The following is a 16,413-nucleotide window of genomic DNA, read 5'->3' as shown; positions in this document are numbered from 1 at the left end:
TGTGCACCGCTCCAGCTCCAAAGCTGCTGCTGCTGCTGCTGCTGCTGCTGCTGCTGCTGCTGCTGCTGCTCCTGCTGCTGCTGCTGCTGCTGCTGCTGCTGCTGCTGCTGCTGCTGCTGCTGCTGCTGCTGCTGCTGCTGCTGCTGCTGCTGCTGCTATCTGGGCTGCTTCCACGGTCCTGTGATGCTGCCACTTGTCTCAGTCACTGTTGCTGCTTGTTGCCTCTTGGTGCTTGCTGGCCCTGCTGCCTCTGCCTCCACTACTGCTGCTTGTCAGGAGAGGCCTGCCTGGTGGGGCAAAGACCCGCCCAGTCAACCTTCTTAGAGGCGATCTAGGGGCGGGTCTCCAGGACCAGGAGGCGGCGCAGCGCCACCCCGCTTGCCTATAAGGAGCTGTACACCGCCCGAGTGCTGATTCCAGCCCTCTTAGCAAGGAGGTGGATTCTGCTGCCAGTACATCAAGGCAGCGCTTGTTGCTGCAGTTCGGGTTGGGGTTTGCACCTTTAAGGAGTGGGGGAAGAGGAAGAAGAGGAAGAAGGACTAACAGCAGTTGCAGCAGAAGCAGCAGTAGCCGGAGGAGGAGGGCAAGGAGGAGGAGGAGGAGGAGGAGAGGCAAGACCCCCAGTGACCATTTTGGTCTTGTATGACTGGGCTCGGGATGGAGTGAACAAGCTGGTGACTGGAAGAGGGGGGGGGTGGGTCGGGGGGGTGGGGGGAGCACTGTGCAGAGGCTAGAGAGAGAAAAAAGAAATCTCGACTGGTCCCTGCGAAATTCGGGATTAAATTGGGAGAGACCGCTTGAGGGAAATGGATTCTGTACCCTCACTGGCCAGCGTTTTGACTTTACTATTCTCCGTTTTATGGCATATAGGATCTACAGCTACAAACTGTAAGTAGCTAGGGTCGGGGGAAGGATCTGGGAGATGGGGGGTGGACGAACTGATATTAGGACGGATAGTTAGCCACCTTCTGGATATATCTTATTTTTTGCTTCTCTTACGCGGATAGGGAGAGAAGCTGCCAATAGGTGTGGATCTCTTACTCAAATCCTTCTAAAAGTTAGCTATGTTTAGATTCACCAGTTTTACTAGGTCCCTCGTCTTTAAACCCTAAAATTCAAAGTTCTAAGGGAACTGAATGTCTTTGCTCTTATTCTGCAGCTAAAGACTATCCTCCCAGGTCTCTTCCTAGCTGGGAACCCTTCCCCTGACCCGGCTTCTCCAGAGAACAGCGCTTGGCTCAGACTGTATGACACTTGGGGTTGCTAACATTAGAGAGATTCTCTGAGCCTCCTCTCCCAGTGACAGTGGCTGATTTCTGAATGCAGCTCAGATTTGCAGTATGTTCAGAGGACTACAATATAATGGCTTAAAAAAAATTTCCACCCCCCCCCCCCATCACCACCACCACAGCAGACTCCTTTTGGGTTTTCTAACAGACACACGGTATCTCGATTTAACATTGATTTGGTTATATTCCTCATAGGAAGAGACAAAACAGGATACGTGAGCTGCACAATCAGTGACTAGTCTCATTTTGTAGGTAGAGATTTGACAACCCCCCCAATATTTGTGATAACACATTCATGACCAGTCAACAAATGTACGTGCCAGAAATCAAAGGCTAACTTCATCAATGCAGATTGTTTGGTGAAATGACAATGAGGGTTGAACACTCAGAAATCCTGCCACCTGCACTGAGCTTGTGTATTTAAAGAGCCCAGTTTGTCAAACTTGAATGTATTGTCAAGAATCTGGAGACCCACTACTTACCTCCCTCACTAGACTGGGGAAAATGGGGTTCAAATTCTCTGGAATCCCTGAGATGAAGCTTAGTACAATTCAGCTATAGTCAATGTTTCAGAAGATGATCATACAGAATTTTTCAAAGTTTTCACATCCTTTCCTCCAGTGTTTGGAACAGGTTTTCTTATCATGTCATGGTTGCAAACCTGCAAACCTGTAAACCACCCCAAAGGGTGGAGGGGTAATACTACCAAAGTAACTCCTTCTTCCTCTCTCATGCTGCCCTTGATGCAGTAGGGCACCAATTAGAGATGTCCTGACAAGACACATCTAGAAAGAACAGAACCAAGGATATTTTAAATATCTGAGTAAACCAGAGACATCACCCTTACTTTTATCACTAGTCAAAAGTTCAGAATACTAGAAATCCATAAGGGTTATTTGCAAGTCCTTATAAAGATTTTATTGAAGTTTGCAATCTTAGAAAAAGTTGATAGAGGTCAATCTCTCTAATAGCAAGATTCCAGAAGCCCCTGGTATTAAAATTAGGTCATAAAATAGGTAATGACAGGATAGCATCTGCTGGAGCTTTTCCTATTCTTTTTTTTTTAAATGGAATTGATCCCATTGTGCCTTAGAAAAAGAATCTTTCTGACTGAAATTGGTGTGAGGAAGTTAAGTACTGAGGTAGTTTTTCTATCTCTTAGAACACTAGAGGTCAGTATTGTATTAATGATGCAAAGGTACAGTTTCAAAATTAGCAGAATTTTCCATATTTCATGTTTTTCTATAAGAAGAAACTGACTACTTTGAATTCAGGATCAAAGTGAGAATGAGGAAGGAGAATTTTTTTCAAGAAGTTCCTCCAATGATAGCAGATATTTTGTTTGGAAGAGTTTTTAATGGACAGAAAAACTGTAAAGAAAGGGGTTTTCTTAAAATTGCTTTATGTGTCATATGTTTTAATAATGTGCATAAATGCTAACTGGAATAAATTTAAGGCTGAGGCTTGTCATTATTATTGCAGCAATAAAGTCAGTTTCAAAAAAAGAGGAAACTTTGCAGTAAATGAGTTTTACTATTTCAACAGTGACAGTTTATTTTCTGCTTCTAATCAACATTTCTATTTAATACACACATACAACTTCCTAAACATTTTTGAATGAGAATTAAAGCATAGTGCTTAATCTTCATGTTACAATGTACATCATTTTTTTATTCATTGAGAATGAATTAGCACTAGCAATGTATTAATTCTGGAACATATTTGTCAGAGCTTCTCAGTAGTTGTAATGTAGAACCTATGAGAATGATGAATAACTAACCCTAACTCCTCTATATTCTGGGGTCCACATACCATCTTCTTGAAATGAAAAGAGTAATAACTCAATATGTATTTATATTCATTTACTGCTAGCATAGTATTTAGAAACACAAGGTCAAAGTATCATAGAATGCTATCATTTCAGAATTGGAAGGAAGCTTAGGCCAAGAATCTATCTGAAGCATGAATCTTATCTACAGTATCTCCAACAAAGTAGTCTTCCATATACTGACTGTCTACTTGAACACTTCCAGTTAAAATGATCTCAATGTTCACCGAGGTAGTCCTTTGCAATTTTTGGGAGCTGAAGTTATTATAAAGATTTTTCTTAAAAAGGAGGAAATTGCCAAAATTAATTTTCACTTAGAATGAAATCAGTCTAGAAAATCTAAATATTTTGGAAGGTATTTTTTCCCTCTCACATTTGCTTTTGCTATATGTCCAGATTTTGTTTCAAACCTTTTAACACAATATCTTTTACTATGAATTGTTTCACCAAAAGTTTTCATATATATATATATGTATATATACATATATATATATGAAGGGACTGAATTTGGATAAGTACTACCTTGTCTTTGATACCATTCAAATGTCTTTACACACAAAAATATCTGTTTAGAACTCAAGTCAAAATTCAGTTAGATGTTTTTGTAAATTTCATTCTCTTTCATGGGTTTTATAAGTTTGGAACTAAGAAAATTTCAAATAAATCACATTGAATTAGAAAGTTATACTGAAGATTCACTTGAAAATATCTATAAAAGTTCTTTTAAAATTTTCAACATTTTATGATATTAAAGTTATAATGTACATCTTTTGGATATTCCCAAAGTATATGAGTTAATTTCCCAAATGTAGTGAAAACTTCCCAATATTACATAGAAAAATCAGTTTACTCCTAATTCTGAATCTGAGACACCGGGAAGAAACAATATGATTGCCTAGTAAGCTCAAGCCAAAGAAAATTCAAAGCTAAAAGAGAATGAATTGTGGTCCTACTTATGCTACACCTGAGTTGTTAGAATATCATCTGATAATGCAATAGCTTTGAGCTTCAAACCATTCAGGAACAAAACAGAATTCCATAAATTTTCTGAGTACAGTAGTTAATGAACTTTAATTCTGAAAGAAACCTATTACTTTTTATAGAAATACAATCTATTGTCATTGTTGCATCTAACAGTAAAGGGAAAGAAAGAGATGGAGAACAAGGAGAATGCCACAATTGGATATATTTTAATCATAAATCTTAATGGTTGAATCCATTCATCTGATGATTATCATAAATTTATCTCAATATCCCTAGAATCTCAAGATTGTTTGCTTTTATGCATTGAAGTACACTTAATGGCAGAGAGAAAGGAAATTACTAAGAAGGCACATATCCTTGTCTTTTGGGAGCAGGACGAACTACCTTGGAGAAAACAATGTGGACCATAGTTTTAAACCTTATAAAAATCTACAAAACTTCTGAATAGAAGAAAAAAAAACAAAATTCCTAGGAAGCAAGAAAATGATAGTCTAAGTACTCACTAAGTTCTTCATACATCTTCAAATGACATATAAAGGCCAACACAAATGAAGGAAGTCAGAGAGTAAATGTTAAAATTTATTTAAAGTATTTTTTCCCATGGTTTGATGGACTTCAATGTTTACACTAGGATGAATCTCCACTTGCATCCCAATAGAAAAAACTAATCAAAATGAAAATAGTTCTTGTGTAGTTAAGAATTATGAGAACATTAATTTCCATGGACATAAATTTGTAAGCTCTAGTATTTCTGTTCCTTTGAAGAATGATAACCAATCTGTCTTTTATTCATAATTCTATGGCCAATGTTAAATATATAGACATTTATATTTCACACATGTATAAGTATGCATCTACATATGGACATATATGTGCATATACATGAATGTATATTTGCACATATCTGTGGCATATACTTATATGTGTATATACATGCACATATATTTTATTCCTTTAGTTTTCACTTGGCTTTGTTCAATATCTAAACTCATTTTATTAAAACATCAGACTCTAACTAAATTTTGATCTCGTGTGCTGTAGATTTGGAGTCTTTTATATCCTGTCAAAAAAATCTAAGTATTGGAGGGACCTCATTATAATAAATATGACATTGGCCCAACAGCTGCTCCTCAGTAACATCCAGTGTAGATATTGAAAATGAAGAATGATATTCCATCATAATTTTTTAAAAGACAGTTCCTCCCTCCCCCTCCCAAAAGAAATAAAAATAAATGATTGTACTCAGTCAAGAAGACTGAGTTTTCATCCTCATTCTGGAATTCACTTTGTGTGCAGTCTTGGGCAAGTCATTGTCTCTCCCTAAACATCAATTTCTTTTGTCATAAGAGAGCAGTGTCCTTTTTAAATTTGGTCCACTTATAGATTCATTTAAATGTTGGTTCTGTCCTTTGGATGTCATTCCTAATGTACTGCATTTGACAATGTATTCTAAATAAAAAAGTATTAAAGGAAAAAATCCTATAATCTTGCTGGTAGTAGAAAGACATATTTTATACAAAACAATAGTTATAAAAGTACTGAAAGTACAGCTCTTGATAATATTTTATTTTTATATTATGGAAAAGCATTTTTGGAGTTAGATTATTAGCTTATTAGCCAGATGATCTCAAACATCTCCTTATATGTAAAATAGACATAAAAATTCTTCCAGTACCAGACTGTGTGGTGGTTATTTAATAAAGGATCATGTAAAGGTGACCTTCAGTTATTTTTTTAATTATTATTATCATAGTTGTTCTATGTGAAATATAAGGAAACAGAAATACAACTATTTTCTCTATACTCATTAAAATTAAGGAATTGATCATGAAATACAGGCATGCTCTAATTCTTCTTTCACAACTTTCTTCTTTTGAGAGTGTGTTTGACTTCTTATTTATGTGTTAAAAGGCCATTTGCTACTAAAAGAGAAATCCTTTTCAACCAACAGACCTCAGTGTCAAGTTTGAGCTAATTTTATTAACTTGCTTTATGAAATTTTAATGAGCATTTACTATGTAGCCTGAAAAATATAGTGGAACTTTGCTATAGCCATAGCTTGTTATGCTGCCCTAGTCACTGATTTAAATCCCATCCCATAGGGCTTAGTTAGCAACATCCCCTAAGAACCTTGTTATGAAATAGTCCTGGGTCATGAACCCCAGGGATAAAGCATAAACCTTCAGCATCCTACTTTAAAACATTTCTGAGATGACTCAAATACCAGTGTTTCATGTGTGTGTGTGTGTATAGATACATATACATATACATATACATATACATATACATACACATACACATACACATACACATACACATAAACATATATTGATATTTCATACACACATGTATGTATATATGTGTGTATGGTAAATTTGGTATATCATTATTTTAATGCAAGTTAGAAAACATCAGCCAAGTTCCTCAAGATAGAGTGAAATACAAGCTCTTAAGTTCACTGAAGGCAACACTATGAATTTTCAAATGTTTCTATGACTCCCTCCATTTATCTTGACAAATGAGGGTTATAGATGTGAGAAAAGATGCTCAGTTTTCAGAAATGTAGTTCTTCTCTGGAAATATCAAACTACTGTATTCTCAATGCACTTTATTTCATATTTGCATGACATTGTATAGCATAAGCTGTCTAGATCCATCATCCTGATAGATCTCCAGTCCCTAAATTATGCTGTTTTTTTGTCAGTGAAGTGAAGACTAGTCATTAAGGACTGTGTAATTAAGCCTGAACATTCCCATTCTTATCCCTCTGCTGCAAAGGTAAGTAAGCCAGTGAGTGTATCATTACCAGAATCAGGGTATGCTTAGTGAAAATAGTAGCACAATAATTTGGGGATGCCATTTTGTCTTTGTATCACTGATAATTGATTTGCTGGCATCAATTTTGGTGTTTCTATATTTCTAATTGCTTTTGTGCATATTCTTGATGGTTGATTAATGCCATCTGTTCACTGGATCATCTGACTTGATTGAGTTTTAAGTGATGACAACAGTAAAGCAGAAGCTAGAAAGAAAGTGAAGGAAAATTCCAAAACAGTGTTCATGATATACATAATTTTTAATTACCCACCCATAGAAACAGTCAAATTCCTCGAACTCCAAAGCTGAAAAAATTTTCCTGATGGGCAGACATACATAATATAGGTGTTAGTCCTAAGGCATTATTCTCTTATACATGCATACATGCATATATATGCGTATATACATATATATATATATATATATATATATATATACACACACACACACACACACACAATATTCTTTGTATCCCTCCCCTTTGCTTGTTTTCTCCCTTGCTCCCTTCCATGCCTACTTTCCTCTGCCCTTTTCCCTTTTTCTTTCCTTTCCTCTCAGTCTTACCTCCCTTTAACTTGACCCTCTCCATACTCATGAAATTATAATACATTCCACTTGTAAATGGTAAATAATTTCTTTTTGAGTTAATGGTTATATGAATGTTTAAGAGCAAAAGAGGGAAAATGCAAAACTATTTGATTAAAATTCTGAATTGACGTACCCACGTGGACAGATGCAAGAAAAATTAATTCCTCCAGAACGTTGGATTACCAAAGCTGGCCTTATGCACAAGTGGAATGTGCTACATAAGGTGTTTTTAAATGTCTAAGAAAGTCCACCTGTCCCTCAAATTGTATCTCCCATCACTTTATATAATAATACCACTTACAATGACATTGCTCTATTCTCTATTCATCAATGAATATTAGAATGGGCATAACTCTAGTCAAGGAAATACAGAGACTAATATTTAAACAATATCTAAATGAAATATCAGACACCTGATATTGACTGAGGAGGGACTCTTGGCTTCCCTGAATATATCAAAGATAACATGTACCACATTTTTATTTAGGAATTTAATCTGGGGGTGGCTAGGTGGTGCAGTGGATTAGAGCACTGGGCCTGGAGTCAGGAGTACCTGAGTTCAAATCTGGCCTCAGACACTTAATAATTACCTATCTGTGTGGCCTTGGGCAAGCCAATTAACCCCATTTGCCTTGCAAAAACCTAAAAAAAGGAATTTAATCTGCCAAAGCACTTTCTTCATAACAATTCTTTGAGATAGGTAACACAGATATTCCTATGCCCATTTTATGTATGAGAAAATTGAGCCCAAAGAAGTTAAATGATTTTCCATCAATTGCATAGCTCAAAAAAGTATTAGTATAGGACTTTAAATTCAGGTTTCCTAACTCTTAGTACAATGATCTTTAAAATACAACCTTCTTTAGAGAGAACTGTGAAAGTAGGAGAAAGTAAATGATGTCAAAGATTGACACTTTCATCTTCTCTATTTTGATTTGTAAGGGTTGGCATTTTACATGTTTCCAACTTGAGCAAGTGGAATAGTATTCTCCCATTACTAAAAGAATCAGTCTGCCTCAAACCTCTAAAGGAAAGAGACCTCCCAATAAACAATTCCCTAAATAGAATTAATGTGGTTACTTCTCCTTTGGAGTTCAGTTTTTCATTTTCAGGGAAGATAAAATGTAATAGTATGGTTCATAAAATGAAGAAGCAACTTGACATGTCTCATCAGAGAGAGAAATGATATAGTCTTCAAATCTCATGTTGTAATCATTCTAATATATTTGATTTCTTCCTTTGAGCCTAGACTACAGATGTGTACAACATCAACACTGAGGTCTGTGAGCACCAAATCTAGTAAGAATCTATCTCATAAGGGACAACGATGATAAGAAAAATTTAAAAAGCCATCAAACAAAAGCACTCAAACCACTAACAAACTGAAAAGGCAAAGACAATAAAATTCAAATGAGAGAGGTGCTAAAAATATTTTTTATAAATAGGCCCTTTCCATTTTTTTGTGATCTCTTTGGAACACAGACCTATAGTGATATTGCTGGGTCACAGGGTAGACTTGGTTTTATAGCCCTTTGGGCATAGTTTCAAATTGCTAAATAAAATGGTTGAATCAATTCACAACTGCACCAACAATTAGTATTTTAATTTTCTCACATTTCCTCCAATATGTCTTTTCCTTTTCTGTCATAATAACTTCATAGTTATTTAAATTTTCATTTCTCTAATCAATAGTGATTTGGAGCACTTCTTCATATGCCATTGATAATTTTGATTTCTTTATCTGAAAACTGCCAAATCACATGTTTTGACCATTTAGGGATTGGGAAAACATCTGAGAGATGAGGCCTTTACCAAAGAAACTTCCTTGTAAATTTTTTTAAAGTCATAAATACTATGTCTTTTCTTTCATTCTATTTCCCCTTATTTGTTCATTTTTGGCTCTTTTATCACCTTGTTCATCCTCAAAAGTATTTTGCTTCTGTTGCCTCATCCAGTACACACTCCCTCTATTAGCTTCACCTCCTCTTAGCCACTTACTCTTGTAGGCTAAGATAATTTCTTTTCCCAAGTGTGTATGTCCTTCCCTCTGAACCAATTCTGATGATAATAAGATTCAATCACTTCTTTACCCCCTTTCTGTTCCTTTCCCCTCCTCTCTAAAAGTTCTTTTGCATGCATTTTTGTCTTTTTTTATGTCACTTTTACTCTATTCTACCTTTTCTTCCACTGTGTTCCTCTTTTTTCCACCCTTTAATTTTATTCTTTAGATATCATCCCAACATACCCAATACATTCCTATGCCTTCTTTCTATATATTCTCCTTCTACTGTTCTAACAATGAGAAAGTTCTAAAAGTATTATCTTCCCATGCAGGAACGTAAACTGTTTAACCTTATTGGATCTCTCATGCTTTCCCTTTCCTGTTTATCTTGTTATACTTCTCTAGAGACTTGTATTTGAAAGTCAAATTTTCTATTCAGCTCTGTCTTTCCATAAAGAATATTTGACAAAAAAAAGAATGTTTGTCAGTCCTCCATATCAATTTTTTTGCCCTGGAGAATTTTACTTTTGTTTTACTGAATAGGTGATCCTTGGTTGTAACCCTAGCTCCTTTATCCTCTGAAATATCAAAGTTCAAGTCCTTTGTTCCTTTAATATGAAGCTACTAAATCCTATGTTATCCAGATTGTGACTTCTTAATATTTGAACATGCTTACAGCATTTCTCCTTGAACTAAGAGTTCTAGCATTTGACTATAATATTTCTAGGAGTTTTCCTTTGGGAATCTTTCAAAAGGTGTTTGCAGGATTATTTCAATTTGTATTTTTTACACTCTGGTTCTAGAATATTAGAGAATGTTCCTTGATAAATTCTTGAAAGATGAGCTCTAGGCTTTTTTTATATCATGACATTCAAGTAGTCTAATAACTCTAAAATTATCTCTCCCCAGGGAGGTTAGGTGGCACAGTGGATAGAGCACCGGCCCTGGAGTCAGGAGTTCCTGAGTGCAAATCCCGCCTCAGACACTTAATATTTACCTAGCTGTATGGCCTTGGGCAAGCCACTTAACCCCATTGCCTTGAAAAAAAATAAAAAAATTATCTCTCCTGGATATATTTTCCAGGTCATTTGCTTTTCCAAAATGATGTTTCATATTTTCTTTTTTTTAATTCCTTTAATTTTGTTTTATTGTTCCTTGAAACAATACGTTAAAATATTTAGCTTCTATTTGCCCAATTTTAAATTTTTAAGAAATTATTTTCTTAATGAGGATTTGTACCTTTCTTTCCACCTGGTAAATTTTAATTCTTAAGGAGTTTTATTCTTCAGGGATTTTTTTTTGTCTCTTTTTTTTCTATGTAACATATTCTGCTTTTTAAGGAATTCTTTTCAGTGAACTCTTATGTCTCTTTTACCAATTGACCTATTCTGTTTTTAAAGTGTTATTTTTTCTCTATCCTTTTAGTTCCTTCTATACCAAGCAATTGGCATATGAACCCTTTTTTCATAATTTTTTCACCTAAATCTCATGTCTTTTCAATTTTTTCTCTATTTATCTTATTAAAGCTTTTTCAGGAATTCTTGTTTGGCCAGAGACCTTTTCACATTTTTATTTGATGCTTTGGATGTAGAAATTTAAAGTTTTTTTTGTCTTCTTCTGAGTTTTGCTTTTGATCTTCCCTGACTACATAATAACTTTCTTTGGTCTGGTTTGCTTTTGTAATGTTTCCTTATTTTTTCAGACTAACTCTTGATATTTAACTTAAAGTTGGGCTCTGTTACCAGGGTGGAGGGGACACTGTCCCAAACATAAAACTTTTGATGAAACTGGTTTTTAGAGGTAGTTCTGTGATTCTCTAAGTTTTCAGTTCTTCCAAATTGGTATGCTGTAAGGAGAGGTTCGTTTGCTATTCTCCTGGCCTGTGCTCTGATCTGTGACTATAAACACTCTTTTCCACCATGGAACTGCTACCAGAGTCACAAATTCTCTGTAGCTGTAAGTCTTGTGAGCTCTTTCTCCTTTTAATGTTGGGGCTGTGATTCAGTATTACCACCTAGATCCATACATGGGCAGTCTACTAGAGTACTACACCCAATGCCAGCAAAGGGACCATTGTAATCATCTTTTGACCAGTTGTCCAACCCCCTGGCCAACTGTGGGTTCAGAGTCCAAAGACTGCCAAAGCTGATTGTGGCTGATTCAATCACCCCAAAGTCTTACAATTAATTTTCTAAGGTGTAACCTGTACTGCTGTAGCCTGTGCTGAACTATACTCCACTTATATCCCCATGAGATACACCTTTCCTGCAGACCTTCTGCCATTTAGGAATTTATTTTGAGTCATTATTTCAAGGTTTTTGGAAAAGTGGGGACAACATAGAGGAGATTCTGCTTTTTTCCCACCTTCTTGACTGCCTCCTGAACTTAGTATCTCAATAGAATAAAATATCTTTATCTCAAACAATGATACTCTATTCCTGGAATTTAGACTATCAAGTATGAGATTGAGGTTAGAAACAGAAATACTTGAAATAGTACTTCATAGGTGGCTGCCTGTTTTGACTATTTTTAGATCTTTTCTCTGTTTAAACAATATACCTAAGCCCTGAAGGTCCTGATTATTGTCTAGAATTTTTATTTCTCTTGTACTTTCTCTTACCCCTGCACATGTACATTCACACACACACACACACACACACACACACACACACACACACACACACACTCACTTTTTTGTAAAAATAACAAACCCACTACTTTCTATGAGTTAGATCTATATGCATTATCTCAAAGCTCATCAATAGCCAAGATAGACTCTATGATGAAATCTAAATCCTGATCATAGTACAACTCATTCTCTTTTTGGCCCTAGTTATTGTTTCATTCCAAATGTTACTCAGTAATCAATCCTGAATGCCATCCTGATCTCTACCTATGAGGAGATGTCAATGAGCAAAAGTTATCATCAAGAAAAATAGTGTTCATCCTTTTGTTTCCATTTGGGTATTGCTGACCTCTATTTCTTGGCAATAACTATAATTCTTTCACATTTGTATGCTTTCCCCCCCTCCTGTTTCTTGTTCTATCATTTATCTAGTCATCAGTTCATGGAGTGTAGCCAAAACAGGATTATGGAGTGGACCAAGAATTGACCTTCACACTTCCTCAATTCACATAGTATAATCACCTCAGGATTTTTAAAAATGATGAAAGCCCAAGTATAATCATGTAACAAAAAAGAAAGCAGAGAGCCCTGAAGGCAGTTGACATTAAATATTATAGTTCTTTTTGCCAATTTCTTTGTAATTAAAGGTATTAGCAATGTAGTTACTGAATGTAGTAAAAGTGTTTCCCTACTTATCTATAAATGTCAATAGACTTATGACTTGATTCAATGAAGATCTTTCACTGGTCTACCAATTGCATTTGATCAGTAGAGGAGACAAAAACAGAGAGAGAGGCAGGCAGAGACACATAAAGACTGACAGATGGATAAATAGACAAAGACAAAAGAGAAAGCCAGGACTAAGAGAGAAAATATATTTCTTCCCTATTGAGTACTTCCAGGGTCAGTGATTTCAAAGCACTAAGCTTGATACCAAACATACTGTATGTTGCTGAGCCTCTACACAAAGATTTTACAATTCAATATAGCACCTATATTTTCTTTGAGTTCCACTGGCTATGACTTGAATAACCCTAGGATTACCTACACATCACAATAGGGAAGCAGAGAGGGAGTAGTTTTAGGAGTACCAGATTCTCTGAAGAAAGATGATTATACATCTGGGGAAATCAACTGTTTTATTCTATTATTTCAAAGTTAATATTACTGATTGAGTTGTGTATATAGTCTTTATGTGAAACTCAAATTCCAAGGAATGTCAAGATTTGTTATACCTCATGGTCCATACACCAACTTGGGTGTCACCTTAGTGAGTATTTACCCTCTGGATAACAAATTGAAATAGACATTCAAATGGAAATTTATGTTGATTCACTTACTGAAATGTAAGTCTGCCAGTGGGAAGGATGAATGTTGTCTGAAAGGAAAATAGGAATACTGCTTTTATCTCTCCACTGTTGAACTGCATTGGCAGGAGTACCAGGTGGAAGGACCTATATTCTGATTTAACTCTGTCCCTTATATTCAACTGCTTGTAACTGCATAATGTTCTCAAGCTCTTATGTTAATGTAATAGATTAAAAAATAAGCTTCAATATAGCCTGTTTGACATTTTAGCAATGTAAAAACATTGGTGTGCATGTATGAATGTATGTATTTGCATTTTTATGTAGTTTGATGGTGGTACTTGAACTTATAGGTAATAAGTACACCTTGGGATTAATAAAAAGCTTGGTTTGAGAATTTAGTTGCCCAAGAAACAGGAAGCAACTTTAGCAGTCATCTAATTAAATTAAAAAATACTAGAAGAGGCATAAAAGTATAAAGTGATTCGTTTTGTGTGTATATTAGCTATTTTAAAACCATCCATTGCAATTGAATTATGTCTAGGAATGCATGGTTTTGTGTGTGTGTTTGTGTGTGTGTGTGTGTGTGAATAACTGTCCACTTGTTACTTAGCAGTAGACATGACTATGTATTCACATCTTTTTTTACAAATAAAATCACATTTAAGTTGTTTCTAAAAATATTATTCTGTAATAAAAATCCTCCTGTTGATTTTCTTCACAGTGCTGTAGTTATTTTGGTGACAGACTTGTAATTTACACATTGACCCATGTGTCAGCACTAAGAGAGCACCTGTGTCAATCACATAAAATAAAGTATTTAAGTAAAAAACCATATATTGTTTACAAGATAAAATTTTTATTATGGAATACTCCCTGATTCTAATAGCAAAAACTTTCTAACAAAATGTATTCTTGTCTTTGTCCTTTACAGACAAGATAGATTATTAATTTAGTTGTCACCTTGACAAATCCTTCATGTCTTTGAATATCTGATAAAATATCTGAACTTAGTACAAGAGACCATAATTAGCCTCAACTTGTGCCGTTACATTCAGGGAAACAAACCCCTATGAACATTTATTAGTAAAGTTAATCCAGTGAATAGATAAGCTAGTGAAACAAAATCAATTAAAGGGGAAGAATGTATTCCTCCATTGATGTTTTCAAACTAATCAATATACTGTTTGGGATAAAGGCTTCTATGTTTTCAACATGAATATTAATTTTGATTGGCAACTACAATTTGATTTATTGAGTGCTTTTACCTGAGTGCAATGTGATTATGTCAAGAAGGTGATGTCACTTCATTTGTGTGGAAGGACACTTAATCTTCTGAATTGTTTCAGGTTTGGAAAATGAAAATTCCACTTTACAGCTACTGAATTCTAATATTTAACTCATATTAGAAGGTACTAAAGCAGAAGTTTTCAAAAGTTAGGTGCCTAGTAACTTAACACTGCTCTTTTTTCTTATCTGCCTGGGAAGGTTATCTTCAAGAAATAGGTTAGAACACTGGAAAGTACAAATCATCATCATTATAATCATTATCATAGTTGTAATCATCCTCATCATCATCTTTGTCATGACATATCAAGGCCATTCCACTAACTAAAGAACCATATGTATTAACTAGATTCACTCTAAGATTATATTTTCTAAAGTTGAAAGATGAGCTAAGAACTATCAAATCTAAACCCCTCATATTACATATGAGGAAACAGGCATAGCAAAGCTAAGTGACTTGCCCCAAATCTCACAACTAAGATTCAAATTCTATGCTTTCTGCTGCTATGTCATTTACTATTCTGTTTTGATCATTTACAAAATAGAAATACCAGTGGTATTTAGTCACCATTTAGTAGTATCTAGAAAGGAAGCAAGAAAAAAATTTACCTAAATGAGATTCAGTAAACCTGCTTTCTAATCAAAGTTCTAGAAGAGCTGTGTGATTTTAAACAAATTAGCTTCTCTAAGACTGAGCTTCCTTGCATGTAAAAGGATGTAAGTTCATATCCTGCCTCTTATGACCTTGAGCAATAGCTTAATGTCCCTATCCCTCATTTTCTTTATCTATAACATAAGGAGGTCCTTAAGGCCTCATGAATTCCTTTCTTTTTGATTCCAAAGATCTTCATTTTAGCATCTGTACTAGGTCTGTTCCCTAAAGATGTACCAACATTCTTGCTATGATGCCATGATGATTCTAATTTAACCGGATAATCCAAGTTTTTTTTTTTTCCACCAGAATTTATTTAACTCAGAAAATAGCAACTAACATTGCTGGGAAATGGGAGAAAGACACATTTGATGAAATATGGTCCCTTCTCTCAAGAAGATTAAAATGTAATGTGAGATAGGGAGTTAAGGGTGGGGCAAAGGAAATTAGCAGTCCATGTCATATAATTACAATGCAGTGAAAAGTATGAAAATATATGACATGAATTTACTAATACAAGTTTTCCAGACACTGAAAACTGAGGGAAGGAAAAAGTGTGGTTTAGCTAAATAAACATTGGATTTTGAGTCAAAACACTCAGAAAATCTTGCTCCTGGTCCCAAAACTTCTACTTACTGCTTTTGTGTCTTTCCTCATCTGCAAAATAAGGGACCTTTAAAGTCCCTTCTAGTTCTAACTTCTGACCTCTGAGGTTTTTTTTTTTTAATTTCTAATAGTGGGAATGGAAGAAGGCTTTTGGGAGCATGGAGTACTCCTTAGGAGGGCAAATAGGAGTCAAATGCTGAAACAAGATCGTTGGATGGATAGCCTGAGATTAGAAAGAAGGAACTCTATAACCATGGAGACCAACTTAAAACTATCTTTTCATTTTTCCCTTGAGTTTTTGGTGGCAGAAACTGCCCATCTACTACTGAGGAAGCTGAACAGATTCATTTGACAATTACTTCAAGAATACCAATGCTGGAACTGAAGTAACAAATAAGCAATCAAATTTATAAATACATCAATAAAT

The 16,413-nt window shown here is 35.2% G+C and overlaps 1 protein-coding gene across 2 annotated transcripts in view; it reads left to right on the top strand.

The window, feature by feature from the left end:
* The first annotated feature begins 749 nt into the window (after nucleotides 1-749).
* The window catches only part of CNTNAP5 (contactin associated protein family member 5), a 945,272-nt gene continuing 929,608 nt past the window's right edge, over nucleotides 750-16,413 (top strand). For both annotated transcript variants that reach the window (XM_074214960.1, XM_074214961.1), the window contains exon 1: nucleotides 750-888. In XM_074214960.1, coding sequence (XP_074071061.1) covers nucleotides 807-888 — 82 coding nt within the window. In that variant the 5' untranslated portion in view covers nucleotides 750-806. The remainder of the gene's footprint in view (nucleotides 889-16,413) is intronic.

The sequence above is a fragment of the Macrotis lagotis genome, chromosome 1 (genome assembly GCF_037893015.1).
Source record: "Macrotis lagotis isolate mMagLag1 chromosome 1, bilby.v1.9.chrom.fasta, whole genome shotgun sequence".
NCBI lineage: Eukaryota > Metazoa > Chordata > Mammalia > Peramelemorphia > Peramelidae > Macrotis > Macrotis lagotis.
Note: the sequence above shows the minus strand (reverse complement) of the source record. Positions and strands in the feature narration are given on the sequence as shown.